The sequence below is a fragment of the Sarcophilus harrisii genome, chromosome 4 (genome assembly GCF_902635505.1).
Source record: "Sarcophilus harrisii chromosome 4, mSarHar1.11, whole genome shotgun sequence".
Taxonomy (NCBI): domain Eukaryota; kingdom Metazoa; phylum Chordata; class Mammalia; order Dasyuromorphia; family Dasyuridae; genus Sarcophilus; species Sarcophilus harrisii.
In genome coordinates this window covers 64,785,500-64,808,130 of record NC_045429.1, presented here as the reverse complement: position 1 = coordinate 64,808,130, position 22,631 = coordinate 64,785,500, and the positions used below count along the sequence as shown (strand labels likewise).

Sequence of the window (22,631 nt, the reverse complement as noted above, 5' to 3'; positions counted from 1 at the left end):
TGTGTAGTTCTATAACCTTTTGGGCATAGTTCCAAATTATTCTCCACAATGATTGGACTAGTTCGAAACTCTACCAGTAGTGAATTAGTGTCTGAATTTTTGCACATCACCTCCAACATTTTTTTTTGTTTTTCTTTGCCGTCTTGTTAACTATTTTTTCTAGATTTGAGGTGATATCTCAGAGTTGTTTTAATTTACATTTCTCTAATCAATTGTGATCTAGAACATTTTAATGTGACTATAGGTAGCTTTAATGTTTTCTTCTGGAAACTGCTTATTCATTTCCTTTGACCATTTATTAACTGGGTAATGTCTCTTAACAATTCTTTCTAACAAGTGATTTAGCCTTTGCTTAAAGACTCCTGGTAAGGGGCAATACACTCTTACCATTTCCATTCTACTTTTAAATGCCTTTAATTGTTGCAATGTCTCTTCCTTCCATAAAGCTAAAATTTGCTTGTCACATCCATCTACCATTTATATTTCTGATGGCAAGCAAAAGAAATCTAATCTCTGCTGCACATGAAATCTTTTCAATTTTTTGAAGAACTCTTGTTATGCCCCATCTCTCTCAATAAGCATAGACCTTGACAGTATGCTGGAGCCAGCTCTTACCAGCTTGAAAGAAACAATTCATACATCTTAACATGAGTTTTTACAATTTAGAAAATGATTTGTTGTTTTGTTTCTAGGCTCAAGAACATGATGGAGAAAAATGTTACAAATGTGCATTAAACTTGAAAGTGTCCTGTGCACTTATTTTTTTCCCGGACAGCTGGTTGTTAAATATTTGCCAGCCTTCCCCATCTCTAATGCCATTCTCCAGGCTAAATATTTAGCTTATATGGTATGATGTTAGCTGCATCTTCTTGAATTCTGAATATCTATGGGACCAAATGATTATCCCTTAGAAACATTAGCTAAAATAAATTGCCACTTAACCCCCAACCAACATAGTCCTCCACAAAAAAATTTTACCTCCAAGGTGAGGAAAAGTAATATCCTGTTATGAGTTCTCCAATTACCTCTAAACATCATACACAGCACATCACTTGTAGGATGCAGTGAGAGATGCTGCACAGCAGGTTTAGAACTTTGCTTCCATAAGATATTCCATCTCATGCCAGCCAAAGGGAGGCTTAAATAGATCTGACTGCACTTGACTATTGATGTGTTATTTTCATTTTTTTTTTAAATATTCTCCATCTTAGATGGGGGCCTCAAGGTATGAGAAAAAATATATATATTTAATTACTGGTAAAAAAAAAAATCTTCCTAGTGATAAAACATTCTCTGTGGGAAAGGGGATTCACCACTTTCTTTATCTGGTAAAAATCTCCCTGGAGTGAAACAAAGAAGTAAATCTTCTCTGCTGGAAAAGCCAACAAATCCAGCTACTTCAATCCAGATAAAAAAAAGTGTGAAACCCCTCTCTCTTCCTCCCCACACTCACCTGTTCCCATTTAGAGTAGAGATTTAGAGCTAAGAAGGAATTTTGAAAACCAATCCTAATTCTCTCATTTTACAGATGAAAAAGGTGGAGACCTATTAAGAAGTGACTAAACCAAGATCATACCTATTTATTTATTTATTTATGTGTTTATTTTAAGGCAAACAGGATTAAGTTGAGGATAAATATGTGAGGCCAGACTGGAACTCGGGTTTTTTTCTGACTCCAAAGCTTTTGCTCTATGCATTGCACCACCACCTGCCCCATTAAATATATTCTTAAGTGCCCCATCAAACATATTTGTAAGTGGCAGTGTCAAGATTTGAACTCAAGTAGCCTGGCTCCAAATCCATCCCTATTTTCACCATATCAGGAAGTTCCAAGTTCCAGTTTCTATAATTTAGTATATTATACGTGTGTGTGTTTATGTATGTATGTATGTATGTATACATATATATATATATGATATTATAATCAAGTGCTCTCAATCTTAAACCCTTTCAGTGAGAAACTACAACTGAGTTTCAATCAATAAAGCAACCCTCTGTGAATTTTGGGACCAGGTTAGAAACAGTTGTCTTACATCCTGATTCTAACCTAGCTATATCCTGAATTTGTTCAACTTTTGGTAGGTTTTCATGATGTTCTTAGCAGAGTCTAGATCATGTACTCCTAAAATTCTTCTGGCAGCTGGAAGGTAGAGAGGATGAATTTTAATCTTTGAAAAGTGGACATGACTAACATTAGTATAGACCAACATTGAAAACCACAGCAACAAGCTCAAAACTCAGTTCAATTCAACCCAACTTATTAAGAAACTATAGCAGTGTACTAAGCTTTGACATGCCCTTTGGTAGCCTGCATTCTACTGAAGGAGAAGAGGATATATACAAATATGTTAAAACGCAATCTCCACAAAGTAAAAGCAGTAGTTTTGAAGAAGACACAAAAAGGAAGGGGGATAGGAAAACCTTACATAGGGTGACTCTTAATTAGATTTTCAAGAAACTAAGGATTCCAAGAGGCAGAGATAAAAAGGAAGAATCTTCTAGGCATAAGGAACATGGGGTACAAAATTATGGATGTTGAGAAAGAAATGTCATTTATAGAGAATAACAAAAGGTTAGCTTGTCTAATATATATATATATATATATATATATATATATATATATATATATATATAAAAGAGACATTTTGTGAAATAAAATAATCCTGGAAAGGGAAGCTGGAGTAAGATTCCAAAGGACTTTAAATGCTCAGCCAAGGAATTTGCATTTTATGAGAGAAGTAATAGAAAGCCACAGATAGCTTCTTGAACAGGACAGTACCATGGTCAGCACTGTGCTTCAAGCAGTTTTTTTTTTTTTTTCTTTTAAGGGGCTCTGAATACTGGAAAGACTGAATTATAGAGGGAAGGGATTTTATGTCTAAAGTGCTCTCTATAGGAAGGAAGTAGAGTTAAAAGTAATGGGGTTGTATCTAAAGGGTCAGCAGTTAGGGAGAACTCTGAGAATAATGAAGGGGTACATTCAAGGCCAGAAGAGAAGATTGTCAACAGTACTCAGCATATCCACTTTGTGTAGTGTCTTTCTGACTGCATGGCCTCCCTTTCATCTGAATATATCTCTAGGCCACAGATTCCTTTGCTGCTCACAATAACAGTTCCAAGAGGGATACTGTTGTTGGGATGATAGGATTTGCCTGAGAAATCATTGGCAACTGAAAGCCTGTTTAGGAGATAATCTTCAGGGTCTGGGCTTATCTGAGTGTAGAGCCTTGTATAACTCTATTTTTTATGCTTCAAGGATTGTGATTTCATCCATTTGCATGTAGTGTCCACCAATATAGATCAGAAATCCTTCATGCCTTCATAGTTGGAATTTGTAAATTGATGGGCTTGAAAATATTCATTTTGGTCTAAGAACCAACTATTTGTTGCTGGGCTAAGTTTTACCTTGGATGACATATATCTGGTATTTTACTAAGGCCATGATCAAAGTAATTTGCAGTAGTGTAGTTCAGCTTCCTCATTTTAAAGAAGAAAAAACTGAATCCCAATTCAATAAGTCAACAAGTATTTACTGAGCACCTACTATGTTCCAGACACTATGATAAGCACTAGGGATACAAAGAAAGACAAATGATAATTCTGCTCTCAAGGAACAAGGAAGTAGATTGACTTGTAAAGGTTACACAGCTAATATATATGTGCAGTAGTATTTCACCCCAATTCTTCTGAGAACATTATTCAAGCCACTATGCCATTTTGCTTATTAATAACAAAGTTTGTGTTCTGCTGGTATAGTCTTTTAGAATTCAGCTCCATGCCACAATGAGGTACCACAGTGTAACTTAAGTAGTTTTCCATTCTTAACTCTGAGTAAATTAATAGTTAGAATTTATAAATTCCAACTTTGTCTTGACCTGTTGAATTTCCTAAACTAAGAAGATATTTCTGAGTAGGTAATGAATAGGAAGAAGATTCAGAATAAAGTTCAAATGTTATCCCAAAAGTTATCTAAGTATCATTCTACCTTCATTACTCTATATGTGTGTGTGTATATATATATATATATATTTGTGGATATATACATATGTGTGTATTTATATATTTACCAGCAGAGCTCAAAGGGTAGAACTATCAGGGAAAGTCAAGTGTCTGCCATGTGTCTGACACTCTGCTTAACAGCCATTTGATGGTACCCAATGCCCAGGAAACTTTGTTTTCCACTGCAAACACCAATAGTGCTGCTGTGCCTCCCCACCTTCCATAACAATTTAGTAAGTTAGTTACTTAAAAGGTTATAACTATTAAGATGAGTACTGTTTTTTTAAATAGTATGTTATTTTTCCAGCAAAAATCCCAGATTAAATTGTGAATAACCCTAGTTATAGTCCAAAATAGAAGAATCTATACCTGGATAGAGCACTTTCTTTGCTATTTATAGTCTTGAAGAGTGGTCTAGAGCAGAGGTATCAAATTCATAGCCTATGGCCAGCTCACTAAGTGAGAGCCACCCAGAGACAGATGCAAATATAATTGGTAAATATATTTTTTTGAGAATTACATAAAAATGCAATAGCATTTGGTTGATGTTGATTTATGGTTTTCTAAGTTAACATAAGACCTGCTGGATTCTGTTTCTATTTGAAATTGACAGCACAGACCAAAAGAACTTAGAGATTGTGATTTTCCTAGTGGTTCAAGGTTTTCCAAACTCCAAAGCATGCTCTTGAGCTCTAAACCAATGGTATCCAACTGAAATAGAAATGAAGGCAACTAAACCATACATAAGGATCCATATACATTGTATATTAACTCAGAAAACCACATATAAAGATGTCACAAGTTTGATCTTTTAGCTTTTTTGTTAAATATTTCTCATGTACAACAATTTGGTTCGGGCTGCAATCAGGAGGGTTGTGGACAATATGTGTCCATACATCTATATCACACCTTGATTTTTTCCTCTGTGCTGTTCTCACTCTCACTCACTGTAATTTTGCATATAGGTACAGACAAAAGATACAGAAAGTCGATAGAAAATGATTTGAGGGTGTGGTGGGTGATAGGAATTAGCAACCTGGGGACCAAGAAAGGCTTTATATGCAAGGTGATGCTTGAGCTGAGACAAAGATGAGGAGGTTAGCAACGCAGAGATGGGTGATGGACCTCTCTATGATGAAGAATAAGGCCAATTTGTCTGGACCATAGGATGTGTGAAGGAGAGCAATATAAAATAGTATGGAAAGTTAGGCTATAACTGGACTTTCAATGTCCAAAAGAGGAGTAAGACTTGATCCTAGCCAAGTTATTAGGGAGCCACTGGGCCTTCAATGACATGGTCAGAGCAGCACCTTAGGAAAATTACTTTGGGAACTGTGTGAAGGACAGATTGAAGGGGGGAGGCGGGGAGAACAATTAGAATATTTTATTAGTCCAGATAAGAGGCTGTAAGGGCCTAGAATAGCATGGTGGTTATATGAGAAGGTAGAAGGACACAGAAATGAGAAGTGTTTTTGAGACAGAAATTATAAGATTTGGTATTTGATTGGATATGAAAGATGAATGTGAGCGAGAAGTCAAGGATGACACCAAAGTTGTATATTTGGAATGAGTGGATATTGACAATATCCATGAGATAAATGGGGCATTTGTTTATGGAGGAGGGAGTTTTTGGGGGGTACATTGAGTTTGAAATAATTATATAAACCTAGGACATATCCATTTTGTCTTTAAAAAACAACATGAGAGAAAATATACCCATTTACCTATTAGTAAATTAAGGTTCAGAAATAATATATAACTTTGCCTTGGGAATCTATAAATGACACTTTTTAAGCTATATTTCTTCAGATTTTTGTTTTGTTTTGTTTTGTTTCCAGACTGATCCCCTCTGCTACTTCCCATGTTCAGCTTAAACTCACCCATCATGTAGCCAGGTAGAATTTGCGTTTTCCCTCCTTATCTCTACATCCTAGGAAATTTTCCACTGCTTTCACTTATAATTCATTATCTTATATATTCACTGAAATATCATTCAACCCATCTCCCCAATATAAATTAATAAAGAGATATTTACTGAGAATGTACAGTTAATTTTGAAGTATAGCAGAATTGCCCAGAACTAGGGATTCACAAATTAATATTAACCAAGTTGTATTATATTTTACTTTATTAAAACTTTTTCCAATTACATTTTAATAGTATTTTATTTTATACATGCAAAGATAGTTTTCAACAGTCACTTTTGCAAAAACATCATGTTCCAAAATTTTCTCCCTGTCATTCCCTTTCCATCCTTCTCAAGACAGCATAAGGTCATATGCCAATATGTGCCAAAGTTGAGACTTGAAACTAGGTCTTTCTGGTTCCAAGTCTAGGTCTCTTCCCACTGCACCACACTGACTCTTGTATTTTATGTTTTATCCCTTTTTTATTATTTTGGAGTGATCTGGTCATGACTGAATCTACTTCCACTTATTTGATTTATTGTTTTTAAGGGGTACTTTATAAGCATATATATATATATATATATATATATATATATATATGTAAAGAGATGTATATCTATCTATCTATCTACATATACATATGCATGTGTATGCAAATAGCAAATATCTTGGATGTGACATGATCCCAGATTTCTTTTTTCTGAGGCAATTGGGGTTAAGTGATTTGCCCAGGGTCACACAGCTAGGAAATGTTAAGTGTCTGAGGTCAGATTTGGATTCAGGTCCTCCTGACTTCAGGGCTGGTGCTCTATTCACTGCACCACCTAGCTGCCCCAGATCTCAGTTATGCTCTCCCCCCCGCACCCGCCCAGAATGTTTATTTTGTTTATGCTCATTGCTTTATGAATCATAGTGGGAGAGAAAAATCATAATGAAAGAAAAAATCTTGGGAGAAGGAAAAAAAAAAAAACAGAAAAAGGAAGTGAACATAACGTGTTATTTTACATTCAATCTCCATAGTTCTCTTTCTAGATGTATATGGCCTTTTCTATGCAAAGTCTATTGGGATTACCCGGGACCACTGAACACTGGGAAGAACCAAGTCTTTCATAATTGATCATCACACAATCTTGCTGTATAGTATATTCCTGGTTCTGCTCATTTCATTCAGCATCAGTTTATTTAAATCTTTCTAAGCCTTTCTAAAATTATTTTTAATAGAATAACATTCTATACCACAACTTATTCATACATTCCCCAAATGATGGACATCTATTTATTTTCCAGTTCTTTGCCACCACAAAAAGAGCTACTACAGATTTTTTTGCACATGTGGCTCCTTTTCCCTCCTTTATAATTTCCTTGTGATACAGATCCAGTAATGGCACTGTTGGGTCAAAAAGTATGTATGGTTTGATATCCCTTTGGGCATAGTTCCAAATTGATCTCCATTTTACAACCCCACCAATAATGTCTCAATTTTCCACATTCCCTCCAACATTCATCATTATCTTTTCCTGTCATCTTAGCCAATCTAAAAGGTGTGAGATGGTATCTCAGAGTTGTCTTAAATTGCATTTCTCTAGTCAATACTGATTTAGAGCATTTTTTCATATGGCTTTAGATGACTTTAATTTTATCATCTGAAAATTATATATTCATCTCCTTTGACCATTTATCAATTGGGGAATATCTTGTATTTTTATAAATTTGACACAGTTCATTTTTAAAAAATGAAATCTTTATCAAAAACTTTGGTTGTAAAGATTTTTTCCCAGTTTTGTATTTTCCTTTTAGTGTTGTTTCTATTGGTTATGTTTGTGTACAATCCTTTTAATTTAATGTAATTGAAGTTGTCCATTTCATGCCTTTAATAATGTTCTCTAGTTCTTCTTTGGTCATAAATTCTTCCCTTTTCCAAAGTTCTGATGGTAAACTATCCCTTGCTCTCCTAATTTGCTTATGGTATCAGCCTGTAGGCTAATCATGTACCCATTTTGACCTTATTTTGGTATGGGATGTGAGATGCAGGTCTATGCTAATTTTTATTTATTTATTTATTTTTGCTGAGGCAATTGGGATTAAGTGACTTGGCCAGGGTCACACAGCTAGGAAGTGTTACGTGTCTGAGACTAGACTTGAACTCAGGTCCTCCTGACTTCAGGACTGGTGCTCCATCCACTGTACCACCTAGTGCCCCCATACTGAAATTATTAATTTTTTTAAATCATTATTTTAAATAAAATTTTCCTCCTCCCCATATATCCTGGTTTTTAGTATTACTTTATTTTATTATTTGTTTTTGTTTTGTTTTTGACAAAGCAAGAGGAATTGAGCTAGTAAGTGTTAAGGATCTGAGATCGGATCTGAACTCAGGTCTTCCGGACTTGAGGGCCAGTGCCCATTGAGATATCTAGCAGCTCCTTTTAATAGTACTTCATAAAAATTCTTTTGGTTTTGTGACTCTATTTGGTTTCCAGTTTCCTTAATGAAGCTATGAATTGTTTCAATTTATTTGTTGATTCTTTAGAATTTTCTAAGTAAATTATCAGGCCTTAAGCAAATGGGGTAATTTTATTTTTTTCATTTTTTTTCTTATTTTAAGGCCTTTAATATATTTCTCTTGTCTGATCACCATTATTAGCATTTTTAGATTTATGTGTAATAATAGTAGGGAAAGGGGTCAGCCTTGATTTACAAAGGCATTTATTTTAAGGCTTCTATTGCTTCCAATTTGCATATAATGTGATACTATATGCTTCAGATAGATACTTTAGATGTTATTTACAAAAAAAAAAAAAAAGATCTTTCTATTCCTATGCCTTTTAAGGGAGTATAAATGAGTATTGCACTTTATCAGAAGCATTTTCCTTCATCTACTGATATAATCATAAAGTTTGATTTCTTCCTATTTTCATTTAAGCAGTTATAATAGTACAACCCTCTTTTATCCATAAAACATTCCATGATCAGTGTAAAGGGAGACTTTCTTGGCCTGCCCTTTCCTTTCCTATGTACATATGCAACACTAAGGTCTCTCCATTTATCTGTCACCCCACAATTTGTTTTTATCCCTTCCCTTTTAATTGTTAATATTTATTTATTTTTGGTTCATTTAATTAGCAAATCTGTGAGGTGGTTGAAGGTTTGTTCTTCCTTGCCTCTTAGAGCTTTCTTTAGCTCTTTTATGTCTGGATCTGGGTTGTCTTTCTTAGACTGTGAGCTCCCTAAAGGCAGGGGCCATATCTATCTTGATCAACACAGCAACTTTAAGGAACCAGCATGCAGATCAGTGCTTAATAAGCCCGTCTTAATTGACTTTTCATAGATGTTTATTTTTGTCATCGTCATTAACAATTACACTTTGGGCAGTGTGATTACTCCTATAGAGGATGCATCTAGGAAGGGGCTGATCAAAGTTAACTCAGTGTTAACAAATTTAACAGGATTAGAGAAAAGGAAACCTTAGCTCAGCATTGAAGATATCTCCTTCTACAAGGTCTAAATATCCCCATAGGCTCCACATTTAAGACATTATTCAGGCATTGATCATGTCATGTAAACTACACTTGCCTTAGGTAGTTTTTCGTCCACTCACAGTACATTAAGAATGATGTATTTACTGCTACTTTAGAACTCCCTGAGTTTTACCTGTGGGGGCTTACAAGGGATACTTAGAACTAGGAAGAAAAAAAAAGATGGGGTTATGTTGTTGATGCTTAAGCATGTTATAGGAATAAAGGAAACCTGTTCCTGCATGAGACCCCTTCAAGGAGTCAGGTGGCCCATATGAAGAAGGAGGGCCATAGTATCAGAAACTGCAATAGCAAGAGGCAGGGACAGTGGAGAGGAATTCCTGGACAAGAAGTTAGAACTGAGGAATAGCAAGGTTCATCATATGGGGAAGCTGACCTGTATTGTGCTTCTCACTAATTAATGGACATTATATAGTCTATAATATTTAGTTTAGTTTAGTTTGTTGTTGTTTTGTTTTGTTTTCTTTTGGAAGGAGGGATATCGAAGATGACTCTTTATCAAACCCAGTTTTATGTTTTGTTTTCACCTTGGCAAGTAGGCATCAAGGGCAGAGCTATATTGATCCCTAGGGGACTCTGGATTTCACCAAAAGCAAGGGTTGTTTGACTATTTGATGATACTGACTCAGATGACTTTGCATGACCCCCCCTCATTTAAATCCAATTCATTTGCATGTCATGGCATCATCTCCCAAATGTCATGGTTCTCTTTGATTTTTTCTTTCTCCTTCCCTCCCTCCCTCCCTTCTTTCCTCCCTTCTTTCCTTTCCCTCCTTCCTTCCTTTGAAGCAGGTTGTGGTCCCTTTAAGAAACTGTATTTCCTATTGATCTATGATTCCTTTCAGATTCTCAACCATTCCTGGGGAAGGCATATCCTTCCCCAGATAAGTTATCTTTCCAGGATGCCAAGGCCTTTGATGCAATTAGAAATCCTGGTCAAAAAGCACCTCTTTAAGTGTTGTTAATTCCAATAAGTGATCTGGGCTGTCCCAGTCCTCACTGGATCTGACTTGCTTGGGCTGTCCCAGCCCCCACCAAGACACCCAATATAAAACCTTCCATCAACTAAAGTCTTTGCAGATGGACCCAGATAGCTCACTCAGCTATCAGGACCCTTCTGTCCACTGAGAACTGAATTCTCAGTGCAAAACTCCATTTTACCATAGATCTGCCACTATAGAAGTCAGTCTCTGGTTAAACTGATTTCTATCCACCAATAAACTTTCATTTTGCAACCAATAATTCAGGAATGAGTGAATTCTTTCACTCCTAGAACCTGCGGCTGATTTATAGGAGATTCTAAGCAACTCTCGTGTAGTTACTAAACATCAAGAATCTAGACTACCAGACAAACCGCATCATCTTCCCTTTTTCCTTCCTTGCTTTTTCCCTCTCTTCCTTCTTTTATTTTCTCCTCACTTCCTTCTTTTCTTCCCTCCATCTTTCCTCCTTTGCTTCTCTCCCTTCCTTCTCTCCCTTCCTTCCCTCCCTTCCTTCCTTCCCTTCCTTATCTCTCTTCCTTCTCTTCTTCCCTCCCTCTTTCCTTCTTTTTTCCCTCCCTCCTTTCCTCCCTTGCTTTCTTCTTTCCCTTTCCTTCCTCCTTTTCTCTTGCCTTCTTTCATATCCTTCCTTCCTTCCTTCCTTCCTTCCTTCTTTCCTTCCTTCCTTTCTTCCTTTCTTCCCTTCAATCCCTCTCTCCCTCCCTTCGTTCAGATAGGATATCATATTGTTATACACAGGTGCTCTTAAGAACATTCTTTTCTCTTTTGCACCTCTGAAGCCTTCTAAGATATCTTGTGGTTTACTGGATAGATTTCTTACTTAAGGATCAGGCCTTGAGCCAAAAGAATCTGATTCTAATTGGCTACCAATAAATCCTAGGCCAAGCCCCTTTTGGTCACTGTTTATGTCCTGATTGACTCAGATTGAATGTAAATAACAGTCATTTCTGCTTGGGCCAGAAACCTTGGGGTCTTCTGCTCCCAGATTCATTCATTTATTTATTTATTTAGATTTTTTGGACTAGGTGAAAGAGAAGATTCTTTGTCTCAATTCCTACCTACCTTCAATCACTGAAAGAGAGTCAAACTGAGCCCTGTTGAAGAGCTTACTTAAAAAGGCCAAGGTCTCCCATTGCATCTAGGGCCATCACCAATCATCCTGATCTATATCTTGCCACTGGACCCAGATGATTGTGGAGGGGAAAGTGAGGAAGGTGACCTTGTCCAGCTCTCCCTCACTTTAATCCAATTCTTTTACATATTATGGCATTACCTCCCTGTTGTCTTTGTCCTCTTTGAGAAAGAAAGACAAACAACAATAACAGCAACACTAAGGGGATCCTCAACTAGTATTATAGGTTTGGAAATTAATGTCTAGGCCTCAGGAAAGTGAGGGTTCACCAGAAGGAAGAGGCTGACTGATATTCAACGTTAACCTTTTATAGGAAGTGCTCAAATTTTGGATAGTTCCTGGAGACCCACCAGACAAAAGGAGTCAGATTCATTATTTTTATGTGTTTGAGAAGTATTTAGTGCAGTGCCTGGAACATAGTAGATTCTATATAAATGATTAATTCCTTATCCTTCCCTTCTGTCTGGTGGGAAAAAAAAACAGAAAAAAATTTATCCTCTGTTCTATGTATTGTTAACCTAAGTACTTACAAGGGACCTAAAAACTCCTAAACATTAGCCAAAGTACAGGCTACTTTGGTACCCTGTAAAAATCAGTTTGGGGTCATGAGTAAAAGAAAGTATGAGACAATCAAATGGAGAGAGAGAAGACAGAGACAAAAAGAGAGAGAAAGATTGAGAGAGAGGAGGTTTTTTTTTGGGGGGGGGTTGCATGTGGATATATGTGTATATAAAAAAGCCTCCCAACACTGAACATGAGCCTTGTAAGTTCAGATTTAGATTATATACCTACTCTTAGATTTAAACCCCCCCCCCCATGGGATACTGTAGCAGACAATACGGAAATTAGTTTTAATGACATCTGGTCTAGGAATTAGTTTGAATGCATGTAATTCTGGTGACCGGAAAACCCAAAACCAGTGTGTATTTTTGAAAATGTTAACCACAAACAAAATGGGATCTTGCCTACCATAGACGCAATCTGAGCTGCTCCATTTGATTGCTGTTTTCTAGGATTCAGATGATCAGATTGGCATTTTTTTCTTTTTATTTCTAGACCTGACTATGAATCATACCAGACATTTATTGAATACCTGCAATGCATTAGGCTCCGCTCAGCAAAGAGAATTGAATGTGAACCCTGCTTGGAGGGTTCACCATCTAAATGGGACAGAACTAACACAAAGAAAGGATGAAAAACACATTACGAGAAGGGAATTTTTCCCATGGTATAGGGGTTGTTTGTAGCATTAGTATTGTTTATGAGTCAATTCTGGTTGCTCTCAGGATTTCTAAATTGAATTCTAGGGGCATAGCAAACAGACAGGTAAAAGAGTTGTTCATTCACAGAAGCCACAGCTAACAGTTCAAAGGGCACCCTCTCCAGATAGTCACTCGAATAACTCATTGGGTTGAACGCTAAAGTTGGGTTGAGCTCTAAGTGATTTACTTAGCCTGCTCAGATGATTGCAGTTGCCCTTGCCTTAAAAAAGCCATGGATAATGAACTGTCACCAACTGGGATAGAGGGAGAAGAGGCCAGACCCATACTTTAGATTAACAAAAAGTTATAGAGATTGTTTTAGACAAAATACAAATGTATTACATTTGAATATAAGAATATGAATTAAGCTAATAAAATATTACCACATGGATGGTTTGTTCAGGAAATAATAAAAGTAATTTGTAATTATATCTATATTTTTATAAATGTATTTTATCATCAATTTGAGCATTCACTTCAATAGTTAGACACCTGAGGTGCAGCTCATAGTCCATCTATGTTTTTTCATTATGTATAATTCAGTCAATTGTCAATGGACAAGGATTTATTAAATACTTACTATATCATGCCAGGTACTGTACCAAATGCTGGGGATGCAAAGAGCAGCAAAAGATATCCCTATTCTCAAATAGACAATCCAAATCAACAAAGATGTGTTAAGTGCTTTCCATGTGTCAGGCTCCATTTATAACTACACATAGAAAGTCCCTGACCACATGAAGCTTATTTTCTTATGGGAGAAGGGTTCGAAGATATAAAAGGAAACTGAGAAAGTAATGAAGGTCAGAGGAAGGAATATGTCTAACAAGGGCATTGTAAGGGCAATCTGATAGAAGAGTCAGGAGTACAGAAATAAAGACAGGGACTCACAGTCTAATGGGAAAAACAAGTATGCAACTTTTCTCTGTATCCTCTTGTAAATCCTTCATAAGGTGTCTACCCTTCATGCTTCATCCTTTCTTTTCCTATAATTTTCTTGGAATTTAATGGATACAAGTGGAGTGAATGAGATGTCAGTTATCCATCATATTCTTCACATTAGCCAAAGGACTAATTGATACCATCAATTATTTTCCTGAAAATGGCAGGTTCAAAGTGATTAAAAATTTTTGGCTGTGAGATAGATAAGGATTATTTTACCATTCTGTTCTGCTATACCTTTGCTTAGCAACTTCCCTCCCACCTTGCCCCCAATTAATAATTTTAATACTTTCAATGTCAGCATCAGCTCAGCCCACATTCAAATTATCATGATTACCGAATTTATTGGGTCTAAATTCACAGAGCTGTGGTATGCCCTCGTTGTCATGAGGAGGACAGTTAGAGAAGATTTGATTTAAGTTGTGGGCTGAGGGATTTGCATGTAGATTGTGTTTAGATCTTGTTAAAGGATTTGAGAACTCAAATTGCTATGGAAAAGCAAATAGTTTATGTATGTTTTTTTTTCTTTTTCCTTCTAGGCCTTGGCCTTATACAATATTTCAGAGAGGATTTGATTTGGTTTTAGGAGAGCAGCCTTCAGATAAGATATTCAGGTAAGTGAATGATAGGGAAGGCTGGTTTTCTAGTCTCCTAAACTCCTACAATTCTTCACTTCCCACTTTAACTTGTTCCTTAGTTAAAAAATAAGTGATATAGAAAACTTCTATATAGCAAAAGTGCTTGTGTGCTGATTAAAAAGAATTGACAGGAGAATGAATGATGGAAAGAGGGCCAGGTTTGGTTTTTTTTATTGTGTATCTAATTTATACTTTAATCTATTTATTTTATTTATTTATTTTTAATTATAAAAACTTTTTATTGACAAAACCCATGCCAGGGTAATTTTTTTACAACATTATCCCTTGCACTCACTTCTGTTCCGATTTTTCCCTCCCACCCTCCACCTCTTCCTCCAGATGACAAGCAGTCCTATATATGTTGAATATGTCATAGTATATCCTAGATACAATATATGTGTGCAGAACCAAACAGTTTTCTTGTTGCACAGGGAGAATTGGATTCAGAAGGTAAAAATAACCCAGGAAGAAAAACAAAAAAAGCAAACAGTTTTCATTCATTTCCCAATTTTTTTTTTTTGGATGTAGCTGTTTCTGTCCATCATTGATCAATTGAAACTGAATTAGGTCTTTTTGTCAAAGAAATCTACTTCCATCAGAATATATCTTCATACAGTATCATTATTGACGTATATAATGATCTCTTGGTTCTGCTCATTTCACTTAGTATCAGTTCATGTAAGTCTCTCCAAACCTCTCTGTATTCATCCTGCTGGCCATTTCTTACAGAACAATAATATTCCATAACATTCATATACCACAATTTACCCAACCATTCTCCAATTGAAGGGCATCCATTCATTTTCCAGTTTCTAGCCACTACAAACAGGGCTGCCACAAACATTTTGGCACATACAGGTCCCTTTTCCTTCTTTAGTATCATCTTGGGGTATAAGCCCAGTAGTAGAACTGCTGGGTCAAAGGGTATGCACAGTTTGATAACTTTTTGGGCATAATTCCAGATTGAGGGCCAAGTTTGAAATAAGAGAACCCAATTTAAATAAAAAATTTCTGCTTTTCGACCTTCCCACTTATGTTACTTTGGTGGTCAATCTTCTCACCAGTCCTATGTTTTCTTGCTTTTCAAATTAGAAGTTGGAATAAAACAAATGTGAACATTATGTAAGTATAATAAATAAACTTAGTCCCAAAGAAGTGGTAAGGAAATGATCTGCTTTCCCGTCATTGTTGAAGTGGGAAACCATGTATATGGAATATTACATACCCTGTATTTGTGAATTTTATTTATTTATTTATTTATTTTTGCTGAGGCAGTTGGGGGTTAAGTGACTTGCCCAGGATCACACAATTAGGAAGTGTTAAGAGTCTAAGATCAGATTTGAACTCAAATCCTCCTGATGTCAGAGCTGGTGCTCTATCCACTACATCAACTAGCTGTCCGTTATCCATTTTCTTACTTTTTTCTTATCCATTTTCTTTTTTTAATCTTTGTTACAAGGTGTGATGGTTTATGGGATAAAAGGCCAGACAAACATATATTCATAAATGATTGTAATGGAATGAGAAAAGCTGTTTTCTAATCATTTTTTAAAAATGAGATTGGAATAATTTCCCAAGATCCCTCAAGTTTCAAATTCTGGGATCCCTCATACTGAAATCTTTTGCTTTCTTTACAATCAATACGTAATGCATTCAATAGCAAAAGGGACAATATTCTGCCCCACTCCCTAGCGTCTTATAATCTTTGAGTATGCATTCCCTATTTTTTGCTCCAGTTACACTCTTTCTTTCTTTCCTTTTAACATGTAACTCCTGTTGCTCTCCTGCTAAGTTAAATAAACAACAACAGCAAAAACGAGTCTTTAGACTGAGTTTCCAACACTAATGTTAGCAATGAGTATTAACAAATGTTCCATCTGGGAACAAACCTTGAGACACAATTTCTGGTCTCTGCTTTGACATTTGACACTCAATGTAGGAAGGTAGATACTTCCATTAGGAAATGCAGATAATTTTTCTCTTCTCTCCACCCCTGTAAGATGTATCATCTTAGAGCAGTTACGTGAACACTAGGAGACACTATACTCTGCATGGAACACAGAAATGTATTCATGGTCACAGATTCCTCCAGTGAAGAAGTGATATTCAATAGAGGAACCTCTGGAAGCAGAGAAGGGGGTCAGTTGGCTTTTGGCAAGTGAAAATCATATTGTGGGATAAAGCAGACCTTGGGAACCCAGCTTAACCACTCATATCCAGGATATAGCTTCTTGAGGATTTCATATGGAATTTTAAAAAATTATCAAGGCCTGTTGGCAGAGGTGTGAGTTGCCTTGCCACATATTTTCCATACAAGTATGTCTCACTAACATTATGTTCTAAGTTGTGCTTGCTCTTGCTGTAAGTGCTATATTTTCAGAATACTGTGCTCTAGGCTTAGGGGAGGAATATTTTATAGTTTCTGTGTTTCCTTTACCAGATTAGTAAATGCTTTTACTAAGAGCTAATTGTGTTTACAATCTTTTGCTAATGGTAAACACACCACTGGAGCTTATGAATTTATGAGTGTTAAGAGTTACCCATAGGGTATTTCTAGATTCTCGCAGAAGCATCCACAAACTTCTGGGAAGTAGAAGAAAAGTGTTACATAAGGAAAATGTTTTGGAAACTTTAAAGCATTAAATAAGTAATGGTAGTGGTGGTTGCAGTGGTGATGGTAGTAAATGATATTTTCTCCCTAAAATAATAATCTCCTTGAAATTAGGGACAATTTCATTTTGCCTTTTCCCCCCTAGAGCCTGGCACATAGTGGATACTTAATATATGCTTGTTGATTGATTCTATTGTGATATATTGACCATGGGTTCCTTAGGACTAGAGATTTTATACATAATATGACTATCTACAAATTATTTAGCCTCCATGAAACAGAAGTTTCCTCATTTATAGAATGAAGGATTGTAGAATATTGTACTGGATAACCTCCAAGGTCCCTCCCAGTTCTAGATCTATGACCCTCTGCTATAGAAGATAATTTTCAAAGCTACCAGAGCCTGAGAGTCTCAGGCACATTTCATATTCCAAGTAACTCTTTTCCACTTATCTTGATGCTATATGAGAGGACAGTCTAGCATTGTGGGATTGAATATACAGAGCAAATCTACCAATGCTAGGAATTTAGAACCATTAGCAACCCTGGGATCCTGGGAATCAGGGGTATTGAAACACCAATGTTTCTGAGCACTCAGAGAAGATTGAATGGATGCTTTTTGAGTGTGCAAAATGTCTTATCAGTCCAGCAATGGGAATCTGATCACTAGATATTCTCAGCTCCAAATACTCAACCCCAAACTTCCTATTACCTCTAACCCCAAGTCACAGCTTATATAGGAATATAAAAATATAGATTGAGAGTTGGAAAGAAATTTAGAGATCAGTAATTCCAGGATTGCTAAACTGAGATCTATAAACTTTAAAAATGACAGACAGATAGATAGATAGATAGATAAATAGGTGATAGAGCTCTTGTGTGATGTTGTGCAATTTTTATGTTTTTAAACATTGCCCTGAGAAAAAGTACATGGACTTCATAAGACTGTCAAAAGAATTCATGTCCAAAATAAACAACAAACAAAAACAAAAACAAAAGAATAAAAAACAGTTAAGAACCCCTGGTCTAATCTAAGTCCTTTCATTGTACAAATTCAGAAATTGGGACTCAGAGAGTTTAAAAGATTGGCCAAGGGTATGCTAGTGGCAAATAAGAGAATATTACTAAAATTCCAATTTTATGGCTCTAGGTTCAATCCCCTTTCTACTTCTATACTGCCTCACTGACATCATAAATCTTAGAAGCCTGCAAACCTGATATCCAATTTTGACCACTCACAATCATTTCAGAACCTTGGAGAGTACAGTCCCTAGGCAGCTTGGTCTTTTCTCCCACAAGTGGCAATCTTCCATCTCCTGCTTTTCAGTTACTGTCTGCTGAGAAAATAAGCCTCTCTCTCACCACCTCTCTTCACACTTCCATCCTTGTCCAATTCTGGACCCAGATGGCTCTGGAGGAGAAAGTGAGGTTGGTGACTTTGCACAACCCACTCTCATTTAAATCCAACTCACTTGCATGTCATGGCATCACTTCCCTAATGTCACGGTCCTTTTCCAGAACAAAAGATAAACAATAACATTGATAATGTTTCTAGAATCACTACAAAAGATGTATCCTCTAGAATGGATTGTTTCTTCTCTCATGTCACATCATGTAATGAACCCAGAAAAAAGGGCTTACCTACTTCTTGTTCCCCTCTGCCACTTCTAGAATTTTTCTATATACCTAGAAATCTGCATCTTCTGCATGTGCATATCTTAGATCTTAAACTATAGTATAGCATCTTCATGATTTTGAGCTCTGAAGTTTACATAGACTGTTCCACTTGTTTCTATATATCAGTGCTGAACCAATGTGTTATCTATACTGTGCTCTCAAGTCCCTCAGTTCTCTCTACTCTCCTAGTCCCTCACCTCTGCTATGGTCTCATTTCTATCCATCAGAGTTAAAACTGTAGTTGACCAATTCAATTATAAAATATTATTTATTCTTGATTTCTCTAGCTTATTTTCCTAGTTATGTTCATGCTTTGTCAAAATGAAAAGTAGAATGTATTATCTTTTTTCCTTAAACTTTTCTTATTCCTAAATTTTCTTATTTATGTTGAGGTTTTTAAATACTCCCCTTGGCAACATCTTTGGTTAACAGCTCAGTATCATACTCAATCATGATCTTCTTCAAACATCAGTGGAGGAAGTCATGTAACTGGAATGACTAAATCCACAATAAATTTATATTATTTAAGCTCAATTGAGTTTACACTGCTGGGCAGTGATCATTTTATAATACTATAGTCTATAGAGCACTGGTTTTAAGAACAGGAACGTCTGAGGTTAATTCCATCTTCAGACACTTATTAACCATGTGACCCTCATCAAGTCACTTAACCTCTGTCTGCTTCAGTTTCCTCAACTGTAAATTGGAGATTAATAATAACTCTTATCTTCCAAGGTTGTTGTGAAGATAAAATGAAAGTATATTTGCAAAGCACTTTGCAAACCTGAAAGAATTCATTGTATAAATCATCGTCATCGTCATCACGTTCATCATCATCATGTTCATCATCACTTCATTTACTTTGTATTATACTTTTTCTATAGGTTGTTATAAATTAGATCTATTCTTCTAAAGCCCCCAATGTCTCCCATATTTTCTGTAGCTATCCTGTTTTTTTAGTGAAAAAATGAAATTACCTATTAAGACATTCATGCACTTTTTTTCTTATTTTAAAACCCTCTACATCTTTTTAAGTTTCCAAGGAAATAGAGGCCTCTTTCTTCCTCAAGAGTAAAGCCTTTACTTATGCCTTTGATTCCATTTCCACTCCATTCCCCATTTACTCTAGGGTTTGATGCATTAAGCACCTCTTCCCTCTATTATATTCCATCTTTCCATATCTATTAGTCCTCTTCCTATTTAGTACAAGCATACATAGGCCTCTCAAATACTTAACGTGGAGTTAAACTTTATTCTAAACCCACATGTGCAAGAATGTTTGTAGCAGCCTTTTTTGTAGTGACAAGGAACTTGAAATTTAGTGGATGTCCATCAGTTAGGAAATGGTTGAATAAGTTATGGCTCATGAATGTAATGGAATTTTATTCTTCTGTGAGAAACAATCAGCAGGTTAATTTAAGAAAGGGCTGAAGAGACTTACATGAACTGATGCTAAGTGAATGGGTAGAACGAAGAGAAGATTGTACACAACAACAAGAAGATTATGTGATAATCACATGTGATGGATCTTTTCAACAATGAGTTGATTCAGGCCAATTCCAATAGACTTGTGATGGAAAGAATCATCTGCATCCAGAAAGAAGACTATGGAGAATGAATGTGGATGACAATATAGTATTTTAACCTTTTTTATTGTTGTTTGCTTGCTTATTTTTTTTCTCATTTTCTCCATTTTCATCTTTTTTTCTTGTGCAGCATGATAAATGTGGAAATATGTTTAGAAAGATTGGACATGTTTAATTTATAGTGGACTACTTGCTGTCTAGGGAAGAGTGGGAGGAAGGAAAGGAGAAAAATTTGGAACACAAGGTTTTGCAAGGGTAAATATCGAAAATTATCTTTGCATGTATTTTGAAAAATAAAAGCTATTTTTATTTTAAAAAGGTATTACTCTTTTCAGTTCCTAGACTTGTTTGCTCTAATTATTTCAAATTACTCACTACTGTTCTATTTATTGAAAGGCAAAGGCTGGCTTGTTTTTCATTGTAGTCCAGTGTATCTTCATGGCATTTCTTTGTAATGATCTGTTGACAACTGTACTTCTAACATGGTTAAAAGCAGTTACAGTGTAGTGGAAAATGTTGGACTTGGAATTGATCATAGCTAATTATGGAAATAGAACTGTAGGGGACCTAAAAAACCATTTATTCCATTGCACTCATTTATTTTTTAATTTTTTTTAAATTATAACTTTTTATTGACAGAACCCATGACTGGGTAATTTTTCACAACATTATCCCTTGCACTCACTTTTGTTTGAACTTTTCCCCTCGCTCCCTCCACCCCTCCCCCAGATGGCAAGCAGTCCTATACATGTTAAATATCTCACAGTATATCCTAGATATTATATATGTGTGCAGAACCAAACAGTTCTCTTGTTGCACAGGAAGAATTGGATTCAGAAGGTAAAAATAATCTGGGAAGAAAAACAAAAATGCAAACAGTTTACATTCATTTCCCAGTGTTCTTTCTTTGGGTGTAACTGCTTCGGTCCATCATTGATCAATTGAAACTGAGTTAGATCTTCTCTTTTTCAAAGAAATCCACTTCCATCAGAATACATCCTCATACAGTATCTTTGTTGAAGTATATAATGATCTCCTGGTTCTGCTCATTTCACTTAGCATCAGTTCATGTAAGTCTCTCCAAACCTCTCTGTATTCATCCTGCTCATCAGTTCTTCTAGAACAATAATATTCCATAACTTTCATATACTACAATTTACCCAATCATTCTCCAATTGATGGGCATCCAGTCATTTTCCAGTTTCTAGCCACTACAAACAGGGCTGCCACAAACATTTTGGCACATACAGGTCCTTTTCCCTTCTTTAGTATCTCTTTGGGATATAAGCCCAGTAGTAGCACTGCTGGATCAACGGATATGCACAGTTTGATATGCACTCATTAATTTTTAATAGAATTTTTCCCCAATACATGCAAAAATAGTTTTCAACATTCACCTTTGTAAAACCTTAGATTACAAAATTTTCTCCTTCTCTCTCCCTCTTTCCCTTCTCCAGGATAGCAAGAAATCTAATAGAGTTTAAACATATGCAATTCTTTTCAATATATTTCCATATTCATCATGTTGTGCAAGAAAAATCATATCAAAAAGAAAAAAAAACCAAGAAAGAAAAAAAAGCAAAGAAACAAACATCAAAAAAGGTGAAAATATTATCTTTTGTTCCACATTCAGCCTTTAGTTCTCTCTCTGGATGAATGACATTTTTCATTCCAAGTCTATTGAAAATGCCTTGAAATATCTCATTGTTGAAAAGAGCCAAGTTGATCACAATTGATCAACACATAATCTTCTTGTTACTATGAATGAGGTTCTCTTGGTCCTGCTGACTTCATTCCACATCAGTCCATGTAAGTCTCTCAGGCTTTTCTGAAGTCAGCCTGCTCATAATTTCTTGTAGAGCAATAATACCCCATTAGATTCATATACCATAACTTATTTAGCCATTCTGCAATTGATTCCCTTCAAATTATTATCCTTGCTCTTCCTTTTCCCAGGCAAGCTTCTAAAGTCCCCTAAAAATGTTATTTTCTTACCTAACCACTTACTCCTCTGTCCTTCATGGTCTAGCTTCTGACCCCTTATTCCATTAAAACTACTCTCCTCAAAATTACCAGTTAACAATCAATCATCTCTCCTGAACAATCCAATAGTTTTTTTTCTCTCATTCTTTAGCTCCCTTTGCCTCCATTCAGTTTTTGACTTTATTTATTGATCATCCATTGCCCCATGGCTTTGGGGGATTTGCTTTCTCTTCACATTGATTCCAATTATATGACAGTTCTTTCTCAGTCTGCTAAGCTGGTTCATTAACCGCACATCCTAAGTCTGAATGTCTCCTTAAAGTTCTGTCTTGGACTCTCTTCTTTTCATATTATTTT

General features: G+C 35.9%; 1 protein-coding gene across 1 annotated transcript in view; it reads left to right on the top strand.

The window, feature by feature from the left end:
- The window catches only part of ASTN1 (astrotactin 1), a 512,206-nt gene that overhangs the window by 340,747 nt on the left and 148,828 nt on the right, over positions 1–22,631 (top strand). The window contains exon 9 of the mRNA XM_031936933.1: positions 14,319–14,393. Coding sequence (XP_031792793.1) covers positions 14,319–14,393 — 75 coding nt within the window. The remainder of the gene's footprint in view (positions 1–14,318; positions 14,394–22,631) is intronic.